Genomic DNA, 27,996 nt, shown 5'->3' on the forward strand with positions numbered 1-27,996 from the left:
TCTTGCCTTGAGTGAAGGCTAAAGATGGATCAGAGCTGCAAAGTTCAGATCTGGACAAGAATATCTCCAGAAGTTTGGGGATACTCACCTCCGGGGTTTTGGTAAGAGCCAATCTCTAGGAAAAATTTCAGGATTGTGCCATCTAGTAGGTTTACTAAAAGAGTTATCTTATAATACTAACAGCATTAGGCCTCTTCCATCTTGTGGGGATTTAGATTAAATCAATTTTGATGTGTCTACAGGCATTGTCAATAGTTTTTAACTGTCTGAACCAAGAAAGAAATAATTCCCTGGTCTTCATTAATAGCTTCATGCAGTTTTGAGACAAACATGAAGAACAATTTCCCCTCTGCGCAGGTTTTATTTTATAATTCTGAGCTTTCCTAAGAGCACTTATTTATAGAGTTCTGCTGGGATACAAACATGGTCTACGGATGCAGATATCCATGGTTGCAGAATATTGGTGGATATCAAGCGGATATCTGCAAATTTGCAAGGCTCTAGATAGAAAATTTGGATCTGCATCTGCAGATATCCACAGATTTGCAGGGCTCTACTTATTTAACCATATTGGATAGCATCAAAGAGTGCAGGCAAGTATAGGCCAAGCCTCCTTACACTGATAACACCACTGAGCCTCTCTGAGCAACCACTGCCAAATCTGTCCCATTGTATGATAGTGATAAGGACGATTTATTTGTGCTTTGCAGACATTGCCCAGGCACTAGCACAGAAGATTGTATTTAACAATAATACACATTCACATTTATATGGGGATTTTGATCCTCAAGAGCTTTCCAAAGTTAAGCTGGTATGTGTGTGTAAAGATCACTTTGCCCCCTATTGGAGTGCAGCCAACATTGGGGTAAAAGACAGCAACTGTTTACCAGTGTATAGCCACATAGCACAGCTGATTAGGGCGTGAACTGGAGAAGAATACATACCTTGCATTTCAGATTGGCTAGGTCACACAACCGGGTACAATCATTACTTCCCATATGACTTAACCTGTACCTCACTCTCTTACTAAGAAGGAAGAAATGAAAGTTGATCTGCTATGAGCTAAAAGAAAAGGAGTACTTGTGGCACCTTAGAGACTAACAAATTTATTTGAGCATAAGCTTTCGTGAGCTACAGCTCACTTCATTGGATGCTCACGAAAGCTTATGCTCAAATAAATTTGTTAGTCTCTAAGGTGCCACAAGTACTCCTTTTCTTTTTGCTAATACAGACTAACACGGCTGCTACTCTGAAACCTGCTATGAGCTAAAGGGGTTTTTTTAAAAGCCTAATTAGACCAAGTTCATTTAAGAATTTGAAAAATCCAGTCCCTTGAAAACCTGTGGGCAAAAGCCTTTTCTTTTGGCATAAAGAAACATTAAAAACCATCTAGTAATGAAGCAGAGAAGTTGGTAGGATTTAGTAGAGAAAACAGCATCCTGAGAGAGTCAGTCGATATGGAGAGAAAGGCCTCAGACAATACACACTTCCACCACTAACAACAAAAAGCCTCTTTCCATGACAGACAGTACACACGATTGACGCTGCACCATGTCAGACGTGTTTGCTTTTGGGGTCAGCTTTGCAAGAATTGTAGGACACATTTTGAAGAGGGCTTTCTATACAAACAGGCTGTAGTACCCAATATTTACGTTATTGTGCGGCACAGAGTAGGACATTGCTCCGTAAATGTTATTGCGCTGATTGGAGCACAGGTGTTCTTGACACTGCCACCTATGGTACATCCCATTCCTCCCTGGCTTTAGAAAAATGAATCATTTGTACTTCTCACCAAGAGAAATCAGGCGCCTGGTGAGCTCCACGGCCCTGTGTAAGTCACCGAGCTGGAAGACAGCAAAGCTGAGATAGTCCAGGATCTCCACTTTGGTGATGGCTGCATCTTCCCCTTCATCGTGCTGCTTCAACGCCTGCTGCATCCACAGCACGGTATGATAGTAATCTCCTTCATTGTAAGCAATCTTTCCCATGCCAAAGCAGTCGTCCACTGTCAAAGATGATCTGTATTTTGTTCCTAAATTTATAAAATAAAACAAACTATAAGTGCTCTGTGCAAATCTTGAGTGAAAATATTTTTGGCTGGGAGATATTTGTCAATACTGACCTCGTTTGAAAAGGTTTTTAAAAGGGGATACTCGGCCAAGATTTCAGATCCTCTACCACTCACCAAAATCCATTTATCTTAAAGAGTTAAGGGTCATATCCTGACATAGCTCCATGTGATTATTGTCAATGGGAGTTTTGTATACAAATATGATTGTGAGCTCTAGCCTACATTCCATCTATGATACTTACCTGACTCCAAACAGCAGATCTGAGCACTTCATAATCATTAATGTGGTTCTCCTCCCCACACCGCTGTAAGGCAGGGAAGTGCTATTATTCCCATTTCACAGATTGGGAACCGTGGCACAGAGAGAAACTACGGGTACGACTGACTACACAGCAAGCAGCAGTGAGGCTCGGAGCTGAGAGACTTGGGCTGGTGCTACAGAACTAAAAACAGCTGTGTAAATGTTTGGGCCTGCGCTGGAGCTTGGGCTCTGAATCCCAGGATGAGGGGTGGGCTTCAGGGTCTGTGCTCCAGCCCCAGCTGCAGTGTCTACACATTTATTTTTAGCGCCACAGCACAAGCCTGCAGACCTGGGCTCTGAGACTTGCTGTCATGGGTTTTAGAACAATGTAGACATGCCCTAGGACAGCGGTTCTCAAACTAGGGGTGCCGCTTGTTCAGGGAAACCCCCCTTGTTTGAGAACCACTGCCCTAGGTGACCTGCTCATTGTCACACAGGAAGTCTGTAGCAGAGCAGGGAATTTAACCCAGGTTTCCCAAGTCCCAGCCTAAGACTTTGCCCACAAGCCATCCTTCCTCTCATTGTGAGGTCTCGGGGGCAAGGGCTGTCTCTGCTTATTTGCTTGTACAGCGACTACAGTATCAATGAGAACCTAACCCCTGTTTCTGGTCCTTAGCTACTACAATAATAATGGCAGGATGGGGCTCCAATTACTGTAATTAGCGTTTTCTTTTGAAAGTAAAGCGTTTGTGCCCACACAAATCTATTTCTACGAGTCACTGAAGACAGTTAAAAGACATAACACACAAGCCATCTTGTGTGACCTACATATGCACAAATCTGACACCACGATAAGGATGGCTCACATTGTCAGCACCACGTGTGTAGTCGGTACAAGAAGGCATATTTATGCTGCTGCTGCTGTATACTGTGCTCTCAAAATCAGCTGGAAAAGATTATGTGGCTTTGGTGGAGATGGCTGCCCTGGGAATGCATACAGAAACTAGGGACAGTAGCTACACTTGCACTCCTAGGCTTAGTGAAAATAATTTCTTTATAAAATGTTATGGATGTGACTGGATGGCGGCCTGAGGCTTTTGTAGCAACAAAATTCATAACCTTCCACCAGAATTTCTCAATCATTTTCACAGTATGAACATTATCTTAATTATGAGAGTGTCATCTCCTCTCACTGCCAAGCCAATAACATCCCTTTGGCAGTAGCTGCTTACAGGGAAAGGTAATATTAGGCAATTTTTTGGATAATTTTAGCTGCTCTTAGTTTGATTTAACACCTGGATGCAAGAAGGAGCAAGTTCTCAGACATTTGGGAAACCTCCATTTTGAACTGTCTGATGGCCTTAAAGGCCTTCTCCCTTTCTCACTCAGCAAGCCCTTTAACTTTCACTGATCCACTGGTTCAGCAGGGTTGACAATAAAAGTCTTTCAAAAAACAGAGCTCTCAAACAGAAGAACTTTGATAGCAAAAGACCTTCCACTCCGTGTTTCCTGGGTGGTGGGGTTGCGTTCCCCTTGCACTGCCTGGAAAGGAGATGCTGGGTCATCCCTCGTCCTCCTGGAACTTGACAGTGTACTGGCAAACAAACCGTCTCTAGTTCTTCCCTCTTCCCAGTGAGAACAGGGACCCTTTTGTTTTGTTCCTGCCTGCCCAGGGTGTCAGGGTTGGTTTGGTGACCGACTGATTGAGTAGACAAGGGGGAAGCCTATCCTCACCGTATACCACAAGGCTCCCGGTCCCAGTTCTATAAAGAAACAGTAACCTAGTTATGTCTCAGATACTAACTACCCCTTCTTAGGGGCACTTCCTGTCTCCCAACACTTTGCCCTCTACCATTTCCAAGCCCTTGTTTGCTCCAGAATTCCTGGAATAGGGAAGCCTGGTCTTAAAGGGCCAGTATACCCCATTACTCACAAACTTGTCATTTCAATGCACGTGTCTGTGTTCACAGATGTTAAGACCAGCTACAGATTAAGGTCTGCAATGGATTAGACCCAATTTCAATTTGCAACCAGTAGTACACAACGCATGATACTTTCCACTGTTCTTCTAAGCTTCTGTGTATAATTTGCACATCTATCTCCAGGGCCCCCAGAAAATTTAAACTTGGGACTTCTGACACTATCAGAAGGAGACATACCATAAAACACTATACTATCTGATGTGTTAATATACAAATTATATTAGATGAAAGGAAGGATTATCAATAGTGCTCAGAATTGGCCAGACTGTGTTCCCACTGCAGACAACAGCAAAACTCAGAGCAGAGCAGAGCTAGGCCAATGCTGAGCACAACTGAAAGAGGTTAATTAACAAACTAAAGATCTTTAAAAAGTGGAAAGGCAGTAAGAAGCCCCGATTCCCAAAGTTTTCATTTTATTCTCAGAGCCTGACACTCGATGACTGACTGATAATAATAAGACCTATAAACAGAAGAGAGATGAGACTGTTTAGCCATTTTCTGGAGAGATTCCTGTCATGTCTGCTGCTTAGCTGCTCAATCAAAACTGCATTAAAAACACTTTATTATTTGTTTAATTTGTGCAGAATATGCTAACTGGTGCAGAATTTTATTGCATTGGAGACAAATACAACACCAGGTTTCATAACACTACCCGTCCTTTTCTGAATAGGGGACAAGTTAAAGAGGAAAATTTTTAAGAGCAATAAATAACTTAAGAGCCTAAATCCCACTGACTTTCAAAGAGATTCAGGCTTGCAAGTGCTTCTAAGTGACTTCTGAAAAGGGACATCTCAGGTGCTTTTGAAATTTTTGCCCAGTCTCCTGAAATGTTGCCATCATGAACATGTCAATAAAATCACTTCTTCAATACAAGCTGAATCTTCAAGCAGAGGAGACTGCTGTAGCATTACCTGGTAGTCTCCCCTGAGACATGGTCTCAGGGTCCAGTCTATATGTGTCCTGTAGACGCATTAGAGCCTTAGCAGCGCCTGTCTCGTCTTCCTCAGTTGGGAAGAACTGACGTTGAACTGTGAGGTTTGCGATAAAACCTTTCAGTTAAAAGAAGAAAACAGTTAACTCCACAACTCATATGCATATAATCAATACCAGACTGGACCAGGATTGGGAACATGTGTTTTGTTTTGCAACACATCCTCAGTGGGAATCAAACAGTTGAGATTTAAACATAAACAGCCCTCTTGTCAGACCCTTTAGTTATATACATATCTTGTTCTTCACCTTTTGGTTTAAAGGCAAAGCTTATGAGCTCAAATGAGAGACATTAACAGAAGATGTTCAGTTCTCGTGTGATGCATCATTAACAAAGTAGGGCAATGGATATTATAGCCTTAACCCTAATAATTTTTATTTTCCCATAATGCCTTTTCCTAACATCTCTCCTGCTTCCAAAATATCCTCCCTCACTTTTCTTTTGGCAACACTCCACCAAGGCAGATGCAGGATCTCAGCATTCTCTGGAGTCCTCCAAACTCTGTGAACTTCAAGCATCTGCTAACCCATAGGAGTTCTGTGAGATGTGAAGACCTCAGATGACCCAAAAGAGGCTCTCGGACCGTCTCAGATCCCACTGATAACACAAAGGGGGTGTCTGGGGAGAGACTGAGTACTTATCTCACTTTAGTTTGGTACGTGGGATGAGATTCACGCCTGATTATGTATTTTCCAACTGCTTCAACCCATCTCTAACAGAGTGAAAATGATCCAAGTTTCTTTACTTTCTGACAAGTTAATTGTTCATTTAATAGCAAACAATGAAACAGAGAGGGCTGGACCAACATCATACAACAGGGGTGGGCAAACTTTTTGGCCCGAGGGCCACATCAGGGTTGCAAAACGGTATGGAGAGTCGGGTAGGGAAGGCTGTGCCTCCCCAAAAAGCCTGGCCCCCGCCCCCTATCCGCCCCCTCCCACTTCTTGCCCCGACTGCCCCCCTCATAGCCCCCCCACCCATCCAACCCCCCCACTCCTTGTCCACTGACCACCCCCTCCTGGGACCCCCCGCCCCTATTCACAATCCTGCTCCCTGACATGCCCCCCGGGACTCCTGACCCATCCACCACCCCCACACGCTTCTTGTCCCCTGACTGCCCTCTCCCAGGACCCGTCCCTAACTGCCCCCCCAGGACCCCACCCCCCTGCTCTCTGTCTCCCCCCTACTGGGACCCCCCCAACACTCCCCGAACCTCTGCCCCATCCGACCGCCCCCTGTCCCCTGACTGCCCCCCGGGACCTCCTGCCCCCCACTTCCCCTTACCACGCTGCTCAGAGTGGCAGGACAGGCTTGTTGGAAAGCCTGGGAGGTGGGCAGGCGCAAGCGGTGACGTGGCTGCGGGGGAAGGGGGACAGCGGGGGAGGGGCCGGGGGCTGGCCTCCCCTGCCAGGAGCTCGGGGCCAGGCAGGATGGTCCCGTAGGCTGGGTATGGCCCACAGGCCATAGTTTGCCCACTTCTGTCATACAACATCAACAGCAGAGCGATGATGCGTTCATTTTACAGGGATACTCGCAACTAACAAAACAGGTTGCATAAAGGAAGAACTATAAGTGCATTATGCAAATGAATTGTAGTGTTGAGCTATCCAAAATTATACGAAAGGTTGTAAAAAAAAATAAGGGAAGAAAACGAAAGTTCTGACTTTAATTTTAAGTGTTACATCAATCACAATAGTATTGATTTTACAAAATATTACAGGGAAATCTTTAAGAGCAAAATTAAAGACAGGAGTAAGTGCTCAGTGGAATTAGTGATCTAGTTGTTAGAAAAGTTCGTAATTTTATTTGTTCCAGGACAGCTATAAAACGCTTGGCTGAACAGACAGACTTCAAAGCATCTAAACTTTTAGCATAAGCAGAATGGAAAGAGAAAACATGCAGTGGAGTTCAAAGAAAAATATTTTCTCCTTTTTTTTTCTTTTACTTTCAGAGAGTCCAATAAAAATAAACTGACATTAAAAATGTTTAAGCTTAAGGAAGCAAGATTAAGACAGGTTCTCTGTGAAGTAAGAAGCAGGGTTAGCTATGGAACATTTTTAGAAGGATAAACTCATTAATAATAGACAAATATATAGACATTAACTCTATAATGTTTGCCAGCTGTTTATGTTGGAACAGATCAGAAGCCTCTGGAGATCCAGTCTGGGCAGCAGAGTTTGATTCTTAAGTCTTTCTATCTACTGATCCAAAGGCCAAGGCAGACCAAAGACTAACACAACTGAGTGCTGAGGAGGGAAAAAAGAATAAAAACAGATTGGGAAGACTGAGTGGAATAAGATCTTTCCTATAAAGCTGAAGTCTCAAGACAAAAAACGCTTTAAATAAAAATTGTCCTAAAAAAAATAAATAAATAATAAAAATAAAATAAAATAAAATAAAAATAAAAAATAAAAAAATAACAGTTGGACCTTTTGGTATATCATATTCTTCTTCCCTCTGCCCGATGTTCTAAAATAGCATGAAGGGCTTCTGCCATAATCAAACTAATGGCACTGCTTCTGGGACAGATCAGGGTATTGACCAAAGGGAAATATCTAATGGTGGCTGGGAAGTGGTGAATGGTAGCCAGTAAACAATAAGTTATTTCTTGGTTTGTAAGTTTCACACAACTCAGGCAACAGTATCTGAAATCACAACAATTAAGTCTTCAGATTTCCAGTATATGAGCAGGGGAAGGAAAAAGGAGACTTGCAGCAAAGTTACAGAAACTATTTTCTTCCCTATAACATCTTACCACTTGCGGAGTCCTGAAGAACTAGATTCTCTAATTCCAGCCAATCGGTGTTTAAACGCTTCACCAATTTATATGCATTTACTGGGTGTGCAAGATAACCTTCTGGGTCGGAAGCTGATTTCATAGTCAGTGCATCCATTTTTTCAGACCAGCTGGAAAAAGAATAGTATGTTCTAATAGTATCTCAATCTGAGATAATTTTATGAAGACGTGTCTTCCCTATTATCATCACATCTAAAAAGGAATTGCTTCTTTTGCTATATATAGCCAGCTGTCTTTGCTATATATAGCCAGCCACTTACTTTTAACTCCATAAGGGTGAATCCTGGCACAACTGATTTTTTTTAACTGCAACAAAATATAAATATTTCCTACTTGTAAGGCCACTGGGCACAAATCTTATTTGCATTAATGTCTCAGCCAACAATTTATATTATGTTGAATTATGAAAAAGATACATTGTGCAAGACGACCTACACTGTAATTCTTAAAAAGTCACTCATTTACATCTCACTATCACCACCACAAAATCAGTTTGCTTTTACAAAAGGTGTTTAGGCTCTTATGGGAGTCATCCAGGCACGCAGATGGAAAGACAAACCCCTTAATTTTTCAAGTTATTCTTTTCTTCTAACAATAGGTTAATGAACATAGTTCCATCATATGCTCATGCAGAAGTTGGCAAATTAAAAAATGATAGTGATGAGTCCTAATATTCTTTTGAGTGTCATAGATGAACTCTTATTTTAGTCCGATATATAGTACTTCACTAATGCTACAATTGTGCTCTGATCCCCCTCTTTATTTGATCTCTTAGCTGAACCATTGCGTATGCACCAGAGCTTCACATTTCTCTCTCCAATATGCAGTGGGAACTGAGCACACTACCGAGGCAAAACTAAAAAGTGAACAATAAAAGAGCTTTGCTCTAAGCAAGATCCTTGAGCACAGTCCATAAGCTTCCACTTGCAAGCTTTCAGTTTCATAATCAGAGGGGTCACAAATGTAATAATGTTTCCAACTGATATAGAGATAATTTAGTATAAATTTATGCAATTATCCCCAAGTTGCTCATGTATTTTCTGTGTATTATAATGTTCCAGCTCAAAATGGAATCCAAAGCTACTAATTCTTCAGAGAAACTTTAAAGAGATCCTGTCAAATTGAAATCCACATACTCGTCAAAGCAGATTACTTTACCCATGCTCCTAGTAACATTCTTAGATTTTTCATATTCTTTCAATTTTAGTAATTTAATTTTCACTATTTACATAGTTTGGGGGGTTTTGCTGTACAAAAAGAGGGCCAAATTTTGATAATCACGTTGAGTAATATCTTACTTTGTAAACAGCTCCACTGAAACCAATGAGACCAACTGAGTAGTAAAGTACCACTTTAAGTGAGTAAATGTGGCAGAATTTGGTCCTTATTTTATCACAATATGGCAGTTTCATTTTTGCCTATAATTAGTATCTAAGGAGCTTTGGTTTCTTGTTCTTGTATATTAGTAGAATGCTGCAACATTTAGGCTGCAAACACTATGGGGAATTTTTTTTTAATTAACTATTTCTACTGAAATTTAAAAACATACACAAAAGACATTTCTGCTGACATTTATGCAAAAGCTCGTTGCAACAAAAACCTACATCTGAAATCTAAACTGACTTGACCATCTCCCTTTAAAGGAAAATATACTGACTGGATTTCAAAACTTGTAAGGGATGTAGATTACTTTTCCCCTAATGGCCAGATTTTCAAGAGAGCTCAATAGCCATTGGAGCACTTAAATGATGTGGCAAGATTTTCATAAATTCTCAGCACCCAGAAGTTCCCATTGAGAATAAGTGGAACTGTTGAGTTCTGAGCACTTTACAAAATCTGTTCCCAATTACAGGTGAATAACATTTCTAAGACCTAGCCCTGAAAAATGGCTTTAAATCTTTTACAGAACTATCTGAGTGTTATTCCTCTATCTGTGTTGCTATAATCCCTATTCAGAAAACACATGCCAACACTCAATGCTCTGGGTGAACTTACTTTTTTCTTTTTTAAATAGATGAATAGTAAAAAATTCATACAATCTACTTTTAGGGACATTTAAACAGGGATGATTGGCAGGAACATCTCAGCTGTCAGGATCATGTACAAGGAGAAAAGTGACTTCTGAGGCAGCCAGGGCCCAGAATATATAAGAATTTATAGATCAGAAGCCACCTTCATCCGCATTGGAAGTAAATATAATCAGTGCAGCATAGACACATGGGTGCAAAGTGCTCATTGAGGGCCTGCTAAACAAGCAGCCTGCCATGTTCTGCCTTAAGGTTACTGCTTCTGAGTGGTCTACAAGGGTAGCTCAACCGTAACATGTTGACACAGTCCAGCTGAGAGGTGCATAGATAACTATGGCAAAGTCTTCTTGCGAGAGGAAAAGTTCCAACATCTCAACTGATGGAAAATGCACTCTTGGCCATTGCTAATACTTGAGAGTACTACAAAGATCCAAAAGAACACCTAGAGCTGGGATTTCCCTCACCCCTGCTTTTGCTGGAATAAGCCTCAGCCTGCTTGCTCTTATTTATCCCTCTCCCTTGGTCAGGCAATGGGGAAAGCAGTGGCAGTACTATCAGAGAGAGAGAGAGAAAAGGTGGTATTGTACAGTCAACATACAAAATATGGAAAAGTGCAGATTTGTTATGCAATCATTCCCCTTACCTTTTAATCTTAGAGAGTTTAGATTCTTCTGCTTGAATATATTCTTTTAAAGACTGAACCAGATCTTTCTCTGCATAAATCAGGTCTGTCATCTGACCTACAATGGAAGGAGAAATTTTACTACACAAGTAAAACAAGGGACCTACTCTTTCCCATGGGCACAGAGGAAGGGAAACATCCCAGACACTCTAGGGCTAGTAAAACAGCTTGAAGAATCAACATATTCAGGCTCAAGCAATTTACTACTTTGAGGCTAAAATGAGAAAGCCCTAGAGTTTGGGACACTGAATTCCTGTTAAAACCAGGTATCCAAATCCTCTAGGTGGCTTTGAAAATGTCAGCCTTAATGTCTTCTGGAGGAACTTGGCTGTGACCCCTTCATTGCCTTTGAATTATTTTAATATTAGTTACTTGCACCTGTGTGCAGTCAAAAGAGATTTGACACAATTACAGTTAGAAGCAACACAGTTAGCGGTCAAAATAATTGCCATGGCATCTGCTCTGCATGTGGATACAGATTAGGTCATAGTGCTAGTTTATTAGTGAATGCCACATGCACTAGTTAGAATTACAGTTCCTTGGTATGTGGCTTGCAAATAGTAACTGTGGAAACAACAAATATAAAAGACTTACAGTCTGACACTCGCAGACTAACCGATGTGCAGAAAGTCTCCTAATGGAGATTGCTAGTATACAAATCTTACTTCATTTTGTGTTTTACACATAAGAAGCCCTTGATTTTTGGCAACCAAAGCTGAACACGCACATGCATGATTTGATTAGATTGACAAATATAGCTGCAGATTTATTTTCAGCATTACTAAGTAATTATGATTGAAGCATAATTAAGCAGCAGTCCTAGGTGAAATCCAGAAATGAGTTCTGTTCAGCCTGGGTCAGACTTGCAAATGGGGAAATACAAGGAGAAGGTCATTCACAACAACTGCATATCAATAGTTATCTTTAACTGCCAAGAAAAAAAAAGACTACCAACAATAAGTTTCTATCTATTTTCATCACAGATATTTAAATGCATCTTAGAACAATCTGTTCTGTATGGGACTCAATATGCTTTCTTCTGACTGAGGAATTTTACAAAATAAAGCAGAAGTCTAATCAAGGCATGATGTCCATCCAGTGTAACTCCAATGGTTTAAATGGGGCATAAATCATTTCGAAGCCATTAAAATCACAATTGAATATTGAGCACTATTCACAGTACAGCATTATAGATACAGAAGCATAAGTCCCATTGAAAGTTAATAGGACTTATGCTTCTCAATCTCTGATGTGCTTTTGAACAATCTACCTGCATAAGCAATAGTGTTCTGAGGTCTGTATACTGAGACAGTGCTATTAAACAGAAGAAACTAAAGCAGCCTGGGCTAGGATCACTCGTCTGATTGTTTTCAAAGTTTCCAGCTATTCTATGTGACATTTTTGATTAATTTACTGGACAATTTATAGGAGGGCTTGAAAAGACTTGTTTTAAAGGGGGGGGGGAAATCACATGATTTTATTTTTGCCCTCTTTTTGCACCCAGCATGTGCAGTAATTCACATCTGTTGCAAAACAACTTTAAGTAATTCTCATTGCAGAACATAGGACACACTGAAGAGAGGGAAACAGAAATAATTCAGCCATAGTATACAAAGTCCACTTTAATCATATAGGTAAAACACATTCTGTAACTTTTCATCCGTGTGGAGTTCAAACCAGGGAGTACAGCTTTACTAGAAGCAATTGTCAATCCTGCCTGTGGTTCATTTTTATCTGTCTATAAATGGAACTTTTCAAAAACAATCTATTCAAGATGGGCAACGTGTAGGCCCACTCATTGTATCCGAGGTGAGAGAGAAACAGTCGTAATGATATGTCAAGAAATGAAAGTGAATTTACCATGAAGCTTTGTTACATATTGTTAAATTTCATGTGAAGTCATCATTCTTTGTTTATTCAAAACTACCATATCAGGTTCCCAATTCTAAGAAGTTCTTACACTAAGGAGGTTTTGTTTTGTTTTTTGTTGTTGTTTTGTTTTTTTTTTAATTAAAAAGGTTTCCTAGCTACTCAGTGATTTAGCATTAAACCTTCAGGGGTAAGGTTTAAGTGCCATATTCAAGCCAGAACAGATACGCAATGCCAATTAACAGCAAGGAATTAGTCATCTTTTCCCTTTGCACGTTTTATTCAAATCTGAGGCCCTGTCTGCATGAGAGAAATCTGCACCAGTTTGCTCATCACTGGTGAGGTTTAGAGGGAGTAAGTGGTCCCAGTGCAAATCCTGCTGTACACAATTGCATTAGGTTTGCAATAGTGTAACATTCTCTAATGTAAACCCTGTCTGATAGGGTTACAGTGTGAGGCTTACCAAAAGAGAACTTTCTTTAGTGCACACAAAGAATTTTATACACTGTGCTCCAACATCAGGTTATCTTGCACTGATTCTTTCCTTACCTATAGAGGTGAAAAATTCAGCTTCTGTGTGCCATGTGCAGCTAATGCAGGTCAACATCAGTGACAGTATCCAGGACTTCATCTTCAATAAAGTTGGGATCTGCAGGATATTTGGAGAGGAAAAAAACTCAATACCCTGTGTACAAACAACTCTCAGATACCCTAATAAGGATGAGTCAAGAGTCCCTAATTTTCATAGAAACAGGATCTAGGTCAGTGATGGGCAACCTGCGGCCCTCCAGGATAATCCGCTGGTGGGCCGCGAGACAAGGTTTACATTGACCGTCTGCAGGCACAGCCGCCTGCAGTTCCCAGTGGCTGCAGTTCGCCGTTCCCAGCCAGTGGGAGCTGCGGGAAGCAGCACCACTTCCTGCAGTTCCCATTCCTCAAAAATCCCTACCTCAAATTTAGAGACTCTGTTATTCAAAAATACATCCAACAGGATGATAGCTGGCATCCCTTTCATGATCTCTGCTGGAAACTCTACAGTAGCAATGTTCTGCACTGCCCCATGCAAGACCTGGTTTGCTCTATATAGTGACAGAGATAAGGCAGGACACAGAAGTGATGCACCTGTCTCTGAAAGGAAATGAGAGCAAGTGTCACACAGATTCCAGACCTGGAGGGAGTTTTTATTTTTTTAAACAAAAACAGGATTAAAAGAGTGAGGGGTTAGCAATAGGAGAGGTGCATTTCAAGGAGAATGGTATCATGGGAAGGAGTTTTTGCTCTCATCCCTATTCCAGGGCACTGGGACTCAAGACCGCAAAAGCATCATTTTAAAAAAAAAAATGTACTAGTCAAGTATTTAAAATAAGGATGTTTTATTTTTGTGCACCTGAAGCTAATTTTAGCTCTGATGAAAGCAAAAGCAAATTCTCTTGACTTCAGTGATGTAGTCTAATGGCCTCTGCATGAAATTAAGGATCTGATATTTCTCCCACTAAAGTAAATGGCAAAACTCCCTTTGATTTCAGTGTATGATTTTGAGCATTGGCTTTGCCTTTGATTCACTGGTGAACTTCTTAACCTCTGCATGTCTGTTTTTCCCACCCATGTAAAGCATGCACCTCACAAACTTGTGGTGAGAATTTGCTCTCGCTCTTCACCTATCCCGCTACTACCAGCCTGTCTTCTTGCTCCAGCTGCATGGCTGCTTTCCAGCCTCTCCCCACCCAACAATCAGAAGCTCCCATGCAGAGTTCGGCTGAGGACTATTAGGGGGGAAGGCTGACAGCATAGGGTGTGCCACCACTCGAAGTGGGAAAACAAGGCAGGACTCACTGCCAGCAAAAGCCCAAATACCCTCACGGTCTTTCAAGGAGTGCAGGACAGAGGATACCGGAGGGGACCAGTATGCAACCAAAGCAGACCGAAAGGCCAATGGCAGCGGGAAAGTGGGTTAGGAGGACCGAGTACCCTGCAGGACACTCTAGGAGCTGCAGTCAAATTGGTGTTGAATCTGGCCACTGAACACAGTGGAAGTCTGTATTGTATGTGCAACCTGGAGGTCATCCTGCAGGAAAGTCTCTCTGGGAACTGACTGTTCTCAGAGTGTTGCTGACCACAAATGCCTACCACAGCCAGCATGCTCACTGCAAAGACTCCGATGCTCAATAAACTTCAAAATTACCTTTAAAAAGGGGGTTACTTTAGACTCATCATAAGCTATGGACTATCTTGTTTGCGGTTGTTCCTTTTTGTGCCCCATCTGGTCAAGGTTAACTCCAGATATTAAATAGCTTGCAAATACAACCTGCTTTGAAAATACAATACCCCTTCAACTATATAGAAAAGCAATGACTGAGACAAAGAGTCACTTAAGTTTGTACACTTACTGCAAAAACCCAGGAGAAAGTGCCACTGCACTGCTCTAAGACTAAGAAATGAGCAAACAGAAAAGTACAATGATTCAATGCCACAGTAAGGGATAAAGCTGCCATGGAGAGAACCACTTACATGCCAGCTCTGTTTTCTTCTGTTTATATTATTATATTCATAAACCGTTGTTCAGTTTTTAAAACAAACCTCCCCCCCAAACCCTTTGCAAATCTATTGGAAGAATCTGAAATATTTATTGCAATATGTATATCGGGTGTATACATGTGCAAGTGTGAGAACATTGTCTCAGTTGCGTCATGCTGAATATTTTTTCAATGCCATGTGCTTTAGAGTTGTTATGTTTCAGACACATGTTTTACTGCAAAGCTAATACACAGGTAATCTGAGCACTAAGCAAAGCTGAATGAGTAGTGCCATGAAGAGTTCCGCCAATACTAAAGCCACAATAAGTGATATAGCAGAACAGAAGAGTGAGCCAAGAGCACTCAGAAGATACAGGCACTCGGATATATTAAACCCTGGCTGTCCAGCTGCATAGCTTGTTCTTGTTTCCCAGAGTGGTTTTCTGGAATCATCACACACAGTTTGGCCAAGTGACTATGAACGAATTTTCCACTTAAAACAGCATAACCCTCCATTCCCTACTCCCAACATTCTCTTGTAGTTCAGGACATCTGCCAAGAACAATAAAATTTACCAAATCTAGCAGCTTTGCCATCACACGCACAGAAAGAATCAGTAAACAGGCACACTCAGTAAACACAGAAAATCAATTCTAGCTTGAACAAGAGAAAGGTACCTGTCTGTAGGGATTTTAATATTGTTTACAGGCATTCTTTGCACATCTCAAACACCAGCGCCAACACCTCCTAACTACAGCCTGAAAACAATTCTTGCAAATATGTTTTTGGAGAGAAGACTGTACACCCCACACATCATTACAGCTCGAACATCTTGGGGATTCAGAAACCCCTGTAACCGAGACCAAGATACTTGAATATAAAACTAACCTGTTCGTTCAAGCTGGGAGAGAAACACAAAACTCTGGTTTTCAAGAAATGCTTAGGGGTTAGAATTCAGCAATAAGAAAGCTATTTAGGGCAACTATTTCCCATATGTACACCCTTCCTCTTAGGCTGGCTTTATATCAAAATTATCTTTGAAAGCAGAAAATGTCACATTAGTTGAGGCAACATTTAGGATTTCCTTTTTTTTGCTTAAACCTTCTAAACTTCATCTGTAACAGACTTGGGGAAGACTTCAAAAGCATGCTCTTATTGACCCCGGTTCATCCAGAGGCCTGTGCAAAGCCCAGTGCAATAAGAAGAGGAGAGGCATCTTGTTTCTCTGTGCTGGGGCTACTGAACGACAATTTGGTCCTGGGTGCAGTTTAGGGCAATTGTACCCAAGCTGTCATGGGTCTTGTGGCAGCTGGGAAAATGGCCAAGCTGTCATGGCAAGTGTTGCTGGCAGAGGGACTCTGGGAGGCATGTTCACCCAACAACTGATGCCTATTCCCCTACCTCATTTGAGGTATGGTACTGATCTCACACTGGTGAGAATCAGAAGTAACTCCACTGAAATCAATGGAGCTGCACCATTGTAACGCCAGTGTAGGGCCAATCAGAGTCAGGCCTTAGTATCCCGAATTTTTCCTTCCACCCCAAACACCCCTTGATAACTGCACTCAATAGTCAAACCTAAACGATGTTGTGCAAGCACTTGGCTTCTCTGTAACTGCTAAATCTCAGTGAATCACTGCTCCGTTGAGAAAAATGCTCTGTTGTACTTCTGAAACTGCTGGCAGAAGGAAAGAGGTTTTCACATACAGTCAGGGGTAGGAAGGCCACAGAGGAGGCAGGAACAGAATTCTCTTCCCAAGTTACAGAATTGAATTCTCCCCACAATGTTACTTTGAAATGCTACTGAAATTAAGGATCTAAATATCATTTAAAAAGTTAACCATTTAAACCAGGGGTCGGCAACCTTTCTGAAGTGGTGTGCTTCATTTATTCACTTGAATTTAAGATTTCGCACACCAGTAATACATTTTAATGGTTTTTTTGAAGGTCTCTTTCTATAAGTCTATATATTACATAACTAAATTATTGTCGTATGTAAAGTAAACAAGGTTTTCAAAATGTTTAAAAAGCTTCATTTAAAATTAAATTAAAATGCCGATCTTACGCCGCCAGCCTGCTGCCATCCTGTGGTACTGTTCACCTAGTCCAGAAGCAGGCTGAGCGGGGCCTGCAGCTAGGACCCCGGCTGGCGAGGAGCCGGCAGCCAGAACCCCAGACCGGCAGCAGGCTGAGCAGAGCTGGCGGCCGGGACTCCAGACCGGCAGCAGGCTGAGCAGCTCAGCCTGCTGCCGGTCTGTGGTTCCGTCCGCTGGCTCCTGCCAACCAGTTTCCCGGCTGCCGGCCCCGCTCAGCCTGCTGCCAGTCTGGGATCCCGGCCCTGCCCACATACAGTGGGTACCTACCTTCTCCCTAGTTCTGGCCATTCTCTTCCTCTCTCTCTGCACTGAGCTGAGGGTGGGAGTGCACTGAGCACAGGGCTGGGGGTGAAGGAGCAGGCTGGGGGTTGGGCTGTAGGGTCTGGCCAGGAGCTAGAATGGGGGGGGGGGCTCAGGGTTGGGGCAGGAGGTTTGGGGGTGGAGCACTTACCTGGGCAGCTCCCATTTGGTGCGAGGGTGCAGGTGGGTATGTGGTGGTGGGGGGTGCAGGAGCTCCCATTTGGTGCTCAGGGTGGGGGTGGGAATAGGGGGGTGAAAGAGTCAGGACATGGGGGGTGGGGGGCTGTCTATGTGTGGGGGGTGCAGGAGTCAGGGCAGGGGAAGTTTGAGGAGGGTGCAGGAGTCAGGGCAGAGGGCTGCGAGCGTGTGAGGGGGATGCAGGAGTCAGGGCTGGGGTCGTGGGGGTGGTGCAGAGGTCAGGGCAGAGGGCTGGGTGTGTGTGAGGGGGTGCAGGGGTCAGGGCAGAGGGCTGGGTGCAGGCGTTAGGGCAGAGGGCTGGAGGGGTGTGGGGGGGTGTAGGGGTCAGGGCTGGGAGTGTGGGCTGGGGTCGTGGGGGTGCTCCCAGCCCTTTGCCCTGAGCAGCTCACTGCAGCGGGCTGGAGGGGATATGCCCTGATTCCACCCCCCTTCCCCACGGCCCGTCCCCACCTCGTCTCCGCCTCCTCCCCAGAGCAGCAAGCCCGCTGCAGCTCCGCTTCTCCCCCTCCCCTGCAAGGGCCATCCGCGGCAGAGAGGGAGAGGAGGAGGGGCAGGAACCCAGCACGGCCTCTGCAGCAGCAGCCAGCAGGACCAAGCTTCTTCACCCTGCCCCGGTGGGGGGGTAGGATTTTTAATGGCACGCTGCTGCCTACTGGGGTCCCGGACTGGGTTTGGCAGCAGGCTGAGCGGGGCCGGCGGCTGGGACCCGGCAGGCAGCAGCATGCCATTAAAAATCGGCTAGCGTGCCGTCTTTGGGATGTGTGCCATAGGTTGCCGACCCCTGATTTAAATGATTAAAATTATATCGTTTAACCAATTAACTGATTAAAGGGAGAGGGGCTGGGGCTGCTCCAGCCGGCGTGGCCTGGGGCTGCTCCAGCCGGTGTGGCTGGGGTCAGCCGGCCTGGGGTGGCTGGGGCTGCTTCGGCAGGACCGGGACAGCTGGGGGTTAACCGTTAGGGTGGGTTAACAGTAAGACAAATGCTTACCAGTTAACTGGTTAATTGTTTAATATTTTACATCCCTAATTGAAATTTGGGTCTTCCTGACTTTCAGGGCCAATAACCACAAGCGGCTCAATCCAACTCCCTTTCATCCCAATGGAAGGACTCCCATTGCTCAGCTGGGCTCAAGAAAATCACATGGCTGCTAAGTATGCTCCTCCTTTGGGGTCCTGTTCCTGCCTGCACCTCAATCTTGCTCTGCCCCCTTCTCAGGCAGTAAAACCGGACAGGGAAGCCACAACTCAACCACCAGAGACCCTCGCCCCAGTAAGGAGGCAGCAGCTCAGAGCACAAATATCCCTCATCCTTCCTTGGAGCACTGCAAGACTTTCAGCTACTAAGTTAAAACAGGCAAAGAGTCCTGTGGCACCTTATAGACTAACAGACGTATAGGAGCATAAGCTTTCATGGGTGAATACCTACTTCGTCAGATGCATGTAGTGGAAATTTCCAGAGGCAAGTAGAAATATGCAAGCAAGAATCAGGCTAGGGATAACGAGGTTAGTTCAATCAGGGAGGATGAGGCCCTCTTTTAGCAGCTGAGATGTGAACATCAAGGGAGGAGAAACAGTTTAAGTAGCTTTAGGATGAATTTCACAAGTGCATCTGAAGTAAGACACACAGGAGAAAGTTAATAAATAAAATGATTTTTTCTTGATACGTCAGCAATCTTTCATTTCGTTGTTACAATGATTCATCTTCAGATGGTTTGCATTATACTCTGCATTTACTTTACTTTTTGAAGCCGCATTACAAAACAAGCTGCAATGGGATACTTATGGCGCCATTAGTATCCTGGACTTTCAAAAATTAATTATCTTTTGGCTGAAGATTCAGGGGGTAATTTTCTCTTTCCAGTCAGATGAGTCATGGTAAGTGAGCTGTAGCTTACGAAAGCTTATGCTCTAATAAATTTGTTAGTCTCTAAGGTGCCACAAGTACTCCTTTTCTTTTTGCGAATACAGACTAACACGGCTGCTACTCTGAAACATACCAACTAAGTCACAGCACATTCTTGGTTAAAGTAGTTTTCATAATAAATCACATCATGTACACAACATATGATCTGTTCGTTTCTTCCACATTTATTTTAGAACACAGATTTTTTTCTGTAATGATATAAAATTAACTATGCCACAAAACAGACTGCAGTTCTCTTGCTCTTAGTTAGTTCCCAATCTTGCACTCCCAGCGTACACAATGTACAAAGGTATAAGGCATTGCAAGACAGGATACCATATAACAAGAAAATCTAAATCCCATTAATACCCCAATTACTTTACTCACCTAACTGCAGTAAACCAGCACTGAACAGTGAGTAAGGATTGATGTTTGGGCTCTAATCTGTACTTGCACAACAGACTTGAAATTTACCTCAAAATCAAAGCCAAAATAAACGTTGTTTCCAACGTGTATCTAAATTTAAACTATCATGGTGAAGTCTAACCAGCCTGACTTAAACAAAGAACTAACTGTTTCAAAGGCATACATGGCTACTGGCTGATGGTATTTACTTCAGAGGCATGCTCCAAATACAAAGCCATGAAGAGAGGTCAACACTTGTACAAATAGCAATTTAAGGTCGAACTGTTGTCTGAGCCAAGTCTGCTTACACTTTCCCCACATGCCATTGCTGCATCTGAGAGGGTGGATTTGATTTAAATCAAATTGATTTAGATCATGATTTAAATCACTAGTCAGGAAGACTTGATTTAATCATGATTTTCTACATAAAAGTGCATTCTTGTTGGTTGTTATAACCTTAATACATGTTCTTCACAACTCAGAGATAGACATAGGTTTCATTTTTAGAAGGTACACATTATACATTTTTAAACTTTGATTTATTTTGAAAACTTTTCAGATTAGTTTTACAGCTATATTAGAAAATGAATTATTGTTTGGTTATTTCATTTACTAAAGGTAACTGAAGCAGATATTTATGAAGTCATTGGGAGGTGAACTATCTCCAATTCAACAGGTTAATCATTAATATTTGAAGGATTTTCTTGCCAGGTTGTATTAGGAGAACATCACCAGACAGGCATTTAAATTGTTTTAACTAAAACAACAATATTAAATATTCTGGATTTTTTTCTTCAGCAGCAAAAATATAATATTTTAACAAAACAAGTGTATGTCCCTCGCTTCTCACATTTATCTCCAGACTTCTTCTCCTTGTCCAGATCTATTCTGCCCCCAACAATTTTCTATTCATTGAACTTTTTGAAACTTTGCACTTTTAGAGAGAGAGGTAAGGGATTGACTCTGCGTACACAAATTTGCAGAGGGACAATAGAGTTGAGGTCTGTTATTTCTCACATTTATATATTATTTATTTAAAACCATTTTGGCTGTTAACAATCATGTTACCTCTGGAGACACAAATCCACAGTTTGAAAACTGCAGAACTAAGCATCTCTGATGGTATCTTCAATCTAGACTGAGCACTGAGTCTTATTGGGTAGATAGAAAGATTAATCTAAATAATCTATACAGAAGCCTGTAGAAGCCCATAAAATTGGGTCCCTAATCCATTAACTATTGGAACTCATTTACAAAACTTTTCTTAAACATTACATGAATATATTGTCTCATACTATAGAATTATAATTTATAATCCCTATTCCATTATGAGATATCTTTGAGCTATAATGTAGAAAAACTATCTTTAGATAGGTTTTTTCCTCAAAAAGCATTTTATCAAAAAAAATCTGATTTAAATTAAAAATATAAGATTTTTTTTTAAATCATTGATTTTTATCCACCCTGGCATCTGATGCATCAGAACTCTCACTTACAGGACCAGAAAGGACAAATAGTGAAGTACTAAACGTACATTATTTCATTTTTCCTCCATCTACAGACAACAGACTTTCTCTGCTTAAAAACCAGACGCCATCAGATGCCAAGCTGCTGTCAATCTGGGTGACTTCGGCTACAAGGCTAATGATTTTTAAATGGATAACACAGACAAAATCTAAATGTCCCCTCACGGCCAAATGCCAAGGGCTGTGCTGAATCATAGTTAGGATTTTAGGATGTTGGGAGGTGAGTATACTATGCTTAGAAAGCTCAAAAAGGAAAGCAATCACAAAATACTCCACTTAGCAGGATTTTAATAAGGTCAGCTGAAAAGCATCTACAAACTAGAACAAACCATATTAAGCATCTTCTTTAAGTTACAACTTTGCTATCATATGCACTAATTGACAGCAGATTAGATAGCACAGAAACCCTCATTACTATTATGATCTCCATCCAGTGGGTGGTCCCTAAGACTATAAGGTGAGCCTAGGAATCTTGCAATTCATTACTGCTGTAATTCAGATGTACTCAGGAGACCTACACTTGCCTGGGCCAATTGTAAATTTGCCCTTAGCAATGGAAACGGAGTCTGGATTTATCACACCGCAGTGCAGAACTCTAGCCACCAGGCTGTACTTTAGAACCCTCTATTGAGGCAGTTCATAGCATGAGATCATCCAGCTGCATGCAGGCAGCTCTCGTTAACAAAAATGGGGTCTTGTTGGCTCTTGATGTCATCTGCCTCTGTACTGGTGGATCCTTCCCGTGCCCATCCCCTAGAGATAACTATTTTCTGGCTGACGCTTCCTTTGCATCAAAAGCATCACACTCGTCTCCACATGCCTGCATCACCAGCTTCCTTGCCAAAGCCTCTAATGTGCATCTGCAAATAATTAAAAACTACATGCCCAACAACTTGCTTGCCTTTGTTTTTCCAAAACAGACCAAAGAAAAATGCTGTTTCTTTGCATGCACTGATATTGACTGTCTTTATTCAAATTTCTATTGGCTTCCTTCAGTGTAAAACTTGTGATATCCGTAGTTATGTAACCTTAAGAAATATCAACAGCTGGATTAACTTCTGATAGCTCCTTTAAATCACAGCTGACAAAATATTTAATTTTAATTCAGTAAAAAAAAAAAAAAAGAGAGAGAGAAGTCACGTCAATCTTAGGAGCAGTAGTCCTGCCCATCATTTCCCCTGAGATAACAGCAAGCTCATCTCATATTAAACACAATAGTCAGTAGAGCGTTAAATGCCCCAAACAAGCTATACCATAAGTGGAGAGGTTGTTGACCAAACTACATGTTTTTAACCCGTTGCAATTTGCCAAGTCTTTTCAATCCTGAAGTGTACCTGTGTTCCTGAACATAGCCCATAGTTTTAATGGATCAAAATCTCTCAGATAAACTTCCAAATTCTCTGAGAACGTTCAAAATAAAAGGTCATTTGAAACTGCATTAAGTGTTCAGAAAAGGTTAATTTAAAACATATCAGGAAGCATTTATTTCTCTTTCCACTGCTAACAGGAGGATAAAGCAAGATAAAGAAAGACTCTTTTTGGACAGCACAGAGTCTGAGTCTACTCTGGCATGGCAGCATCCTACTTCCCTACAAATATAAAACCCTATACACAGAATCAGTCACAGAAAATAAAACCTATCTACATGTTTATATTTTATTCCTAAGAAATCTGCCATCATGAACAGTGTGGCAAATATAAATATAACAGTTGTCTTATGTAAACAAGTCTAGAAATGGAAAATTCTTTGGACTAATAGCCCATATGTTACTCTTGACTATTAACTCCTTTAATACTTGTGGGAAATAAAGGCCCAAATTTTCAATGATGCATATATTTGAGTTAGGGCTGCAGCAAAATAAAGTTAAAGAAGTTAAGGAATAATCAAAAGGCCAGACCCTCATCCATTAACTTAAGTGCTATGCTGATTTACAGCAGCCAAGGACCTCTGCCTGTCAAGTACTATGTATGGCCAGCAGTCACTATGTACACAAGAGGGATTGTTTCCTGTTCCGTGTAACACAGCTGTGGGAACTGGTGGTTGTGGAGTCCTTTTCAGCTTACTTCTATCCTCCCAGTGCACCTATAAACTGAAGCAATCAGGAGTTTTATTATGGAAATGTTTTGTGTCAAAGCCTATTTGGAGGACTGAACCTTCAGGTCTGATAATGTGGGGGATTAACTGGCAAAGGATATGAAACCCAAGTAAAAAGTGTCCTGAACTGGCTGACTCTCCACTGCATACAGAAATCCAAATATTCATCTATCTGATTTGCCTCTTACTGATACCATGCTCACAGTAGCAGCTGGGGGAGCACATCATTGTTTCTAGGCCTGGACCGCAGATAGCTTTTCATCTTTCACTGCTCAAACATTTTCTACACACTATTCCAAATAGAAGATAGCCTACTACTGCTACTAGCTAACAGAGTTACTCCTTTAACTCACGTTGCAGAGATCTGTGCCATGGTTCAGTGTTCAGAATGGGTGTGATAGGAGAGCCTCCTATCACACTACTCCTCTCTCCCTTCTCCTCTTTGGAATGTGGGGGTATTTGGGTGGAAAGTTCCCCCTATGGCCAGATGCTGAGCTGGTAACTAACTTCCATGTGGAGGTGACACCTACAGTTTCCCTCCTTCACTCATGCACTCTCAAACCATCTCAGCACCCGCAGTTATATAACTGGATTTAGGCACTTGTTCTATAATAAGGAGAGCCCACTCTTTGCTGTAGGCCCTCCTCAGCACATTTCAATAATACAGGACTACAAGTAAACTATTCCAGGGACTCCTTCCGCCCAGTTACAAACATATTTAATAAAGATAACCCAGCAGCTGAAAAATGTTTATCAACCCCTACCAGAGTCCTCCCAAACCCTCTCAGGTCTGGGAAACAAATGGGCCTCACAGTCCCGCAGGTTGATAAAGGAGGACCATTTCAGAGCAGGTTTCAAAACTGAGGGGCCCTCACAGAGAAAGCCCTGTCAACTGCCCCTGCTTTCTTATACAAGTGGAGTTCCAGCTCAGGAACTGCCATTCATCACTCACTCTGGCAGCACAGCATGGGGAGCAAGGAGGCTTACAGACAAGAGAGTGAGCTGGACCCTTGGGCTGGCTTCCAACCCAGGGAGAACCATGGGGGCAGGGAGAAAGAGAAGTGAAGAAGAAACTAATGGTAGATGTCACAGACAGGAGAACTCAGAAGGGAGCTCAGAAAAGGAGAGTGAAAAAGAGAGAGAATAGAATAGGGAGAGGTAAGGAGAAGAGAATAAAACCATTGAAGGCAAAAATAGATAGGGAGAGGACAAATCTGAGATCTTGTCTACACACACACAATTTGAACCAGTTTAAATTAAATAGATTTAGTTAAAACAAATGCAAACCCCTGTAGTGGACACTTATTTCTGTTTAAGACAGACTTATTTCTGTTTAACTTATAGCTAGGAACTGGTTTAGGCTAAACCAAAATAAGACGTGCCCACACAGAGGCTTGTACCAGTTTAACTAAGCCAGTGCAAGCTTGTATGTGGACATGTCCTTTCTTTCTTAGGTTATCTCGGATTCTCTACTGCCTGCCACTTTGTGTCAAAGATACCTGTGCAAAGTGCTTCTGATCTAGAAATGTCTCCCACTGTTTTTGCATAGGGGTAAGCAGTGACCCAGAGCACCAAGGATGGGAGAATCAGGCCCCACACTTTACGGTGGTGGGGGTGATTTACAGGAAATTTGTTTTGAATGACATTTTGAATCTGTGATTTAATAATAGTTTGTCTGTTTCTAGGTAACCTGAAAATCATCCTGGCTTAGGACGTACGGGGGTGACAGACTTTAAAGGCCAGAAGGTACTATTATGACCATCCTATATAACACTGCTCAGACATTCACCCATCAGTTCATTAGTGAGACGAACAGCTTGCAGATGAACTAGAGTGTACCTTTCAGAAAGACAGGCAGTCACGATTTAAAAACTCCAAGTGATGGAGAATTTACCACATCCTTTAGGAAGCTGTTCCAATGGTTAACAACTCATTGGGGGAAAAAATGTAATTTTTTTAAATTCCAGACATTGCTTCATGTTATCCCTTCATGTTATCCCCTTCGCTAGACTGAATGTCAGACAACAGGACTCTTCAGCACCCTGAGGAATTTACAGGTCACCCTAATTTTTTTTTTTTTTTTACGGAAAGTTGGAATCAACACAGCTGCTCCCCATCTTCTTTCTTTGGGCACCTGTCTCTAGCCCATCCGTTAGAAATCCTCCATGGAAGCAATTGCAGACCATTGCTCCCTGGGACCAGAAGTGGGACTGGCTCCAAACTGCCTGTTGTAGGACAGGCTCTGGAAAATTCCATCCATCAAGCTCAGAGAAAACTCCTAAGGCATAAGGACTGGGATGGAGCATACTACAAAAATGTGATCACAGAATCATAGAACTGGAAAGGACCTCAAGAGGTCATCTAGTCCAGTCCTGCACTTATGGCAGTATTATGTAGACCATTCCTAGATCATGCCATTATAAAATGTATATACACAACGTGCAACCTCATCTGGAATACAGCATGCTGTAGTGGGCACCCCATCTCAAAAAGCATATTACAGAGAAAAGGAGGACTTGTGGCACCTTAGAGACGAACACATTTATTTGAGCATAAGCTTTCGTGAGCTACAGCTACAGCTCACTTCATCGGATGCATTTTTCCACCGAATGCATCCGATGAAGTGAGCTGTAGCTCACGAAAGCTTATGCTCAAATAAATGTGTTCGCAAAAAGAAAAGGAGGACTTGTGGCACCTTAGAGACGAACACATTTATTTGAGCATAAGCTTTCGTGAGCTACAGCTCACTTCATCGGACGCATTCGGTGGAAAAATGCATCCGGTGAAGTGAGCTGTAGCTGTAGCTCACGAAAGCTTATGCTCAAATAAATGTGTTCGTCTCTAAGGTGCCACAAGTCCTCCTTTTCTTTTTGCGGATACAGACTTGGCACGGCTGCTACTCTGAAACCTGTCATGTTACAGAGAGCAGGGATGCAGGTAAAAGCAATGAAAACTCTTCTATGAAGAGAAACTGAAGCTATCTGGATGGTACCCTGGTCCCTGAGAGGGGTCTCTCGTTTTTAGCTCCCACCCCACCCTGCCCTGGGGTGTCCTGCCCAGGGAGTTCCACTCATCCCCGCAACACCGCCCACACCCCTTCCTGGGCAAGGGTCGCCCCCCTTCCAGGCCCCCGCCCCCCTTATCCCACAGTGCCAGCGGATTTACCTGCTGGGGGGGGGTGTCTCCTGCTCGGGGCACTTCCGCGCGGCCAGGGCCCCTACGAACACAAGGGCAGAGGGGAGTTTGCACGGGGCAGCCCCTTCCCCGCCCCCGGGCGAGGCCGGCGCTCGCCCCCCGCCGGCTCCCTCGGGGGCTCCTCCCCACCCCACCCCCGCCGCACGGGTACGCGCCGCTTTCCCACCAGATCTCGCCGGTGGCTCCACGTTTCTCCCGCCAGGCCGGGCAGGGCTGAGAAGTCCCGGGCAGCGGCCGGCGCCCGGGAAGCCCCGAAAGTTAGCAGCAGCCCCGGCCGCGCGGGGCTCTGCCTGCCCTTGTGCCTGGAGCGCGCCCGGTGCCCAGCGCCCCCAGCTCACCAGCCACACGCCGCCCGCGCCCCGCCTTCCAGAACAGCCGCGGCTCCTCCAGCGGCAGCCCCCGCCTCTCCCGGCACAGCCTCCAGACGGGACCGTAATGCTTGGAATAGCCGCAGCCCCGGAACCACCGGCCGGCGGTGGAGGAGCCCTGAGCAGGCCCTGCCCTGGGAAACAGGCAAGGCTTGAGGAGCAGCTCAACGGAACGACTCATGTCTGCTCGGCTGGGCCCGCAGCCTGTCCTTAGGGGAAATCCCCATAGAATGTAAAAGAGGCGAAGATCCCTTCCCTGGAATTATTAACGGCCCCCACCCCCCACCCCTCCGGGATCTCATTCACTATTAATTTCTGTAAGGGTGTGTAAAGCTCTTTCTAGCGCACTCTCTTGGCTTCCTCCCTATTAAATTCCAATGTGTTTGTTTCTCTTTTCAGAGTAGCAGCCGTGTTAGTCTGTATTCGCAAAAAAGAAAAGGAGGACTTGTGGCACCTCAGAGACTAACAAATGCTCTAATAAATGTGTTAGTCTCTAAGGTGCCACAAGTCCTCCTTTTCTTTTTGTTTCTCTTGGTGGTGTGCCCTGAAATGAAAAGTCCAGGGACATACAGGGGATTCATAGCGTCATAGAAGCATAGGGCTGGCTGGAAGAGACCTCCAGGGGTCATCTAGTCCATCCCCGGCACTGAAGCAGGACCAAGAATACAACACCATCCCTGACAGGTGTCTAACCCGTTCTTTAAAACCACCAACAATGGAGATTCCACAGCCTCCC

At 43.1% G+C, this 27,996-nt stretch overlaps 1 protein-coding gene across 8 annotated transcripts in view; it reads right to left on the reverse strand.

Annotated features, from left to right (window-relative positions):
• Positions 1–27,409, reverse strand: part of P4HA2 (prolyl 4-hydroxylase subunit alpha 2) — a 52,661-nt gene extending 25,252 nt beyond the window's left edge. The window contains exons 1-6 of one of the 8 annotated variants that reach the window (XM_038414087.2): positions 27,231–27,409; positions 13,210–13,309; positions 10,753–10,849; positions 8,041–8,192; positions 5,206–5,343; positions 1,793–2,032 (exon numbers count right to left, since the gene is read on the reverse strand). In XM_038414087.2, coding sequence (XP_038270015.1) covers positions 1,793–2,032; positions 5,206–5,343; positions 8,041–8,192; positions 10,753–10,849; positions 13,210–13,291 — 709 coding nt within the window. In that variant the 5' untranslated portion in view covers positions 13,292–13,309; positions 27,231–27,409. The other 7 variants (XM_038414078.2, XM_038414086.2, XM_038414080.2 and 4 more) reach the window with 7 other exon arrangements.
• Positions 27,410–27,996: the final 587 nt, after the last annotated feature.

Source organism: Dermochelys coriacea, chromosome 8 (assembly GCF_009764565.3).
Source record: "Dermochelys coriacea isolate rDerCor1 chromosome 8, rDerCor1.pri.v4, whole genome shotgun sequence".
NCBI lineage: Eukaryota > Metazoa > Chordata > Testudines > Dermochelyidae > Dermochelys > Dermochelys coriacea.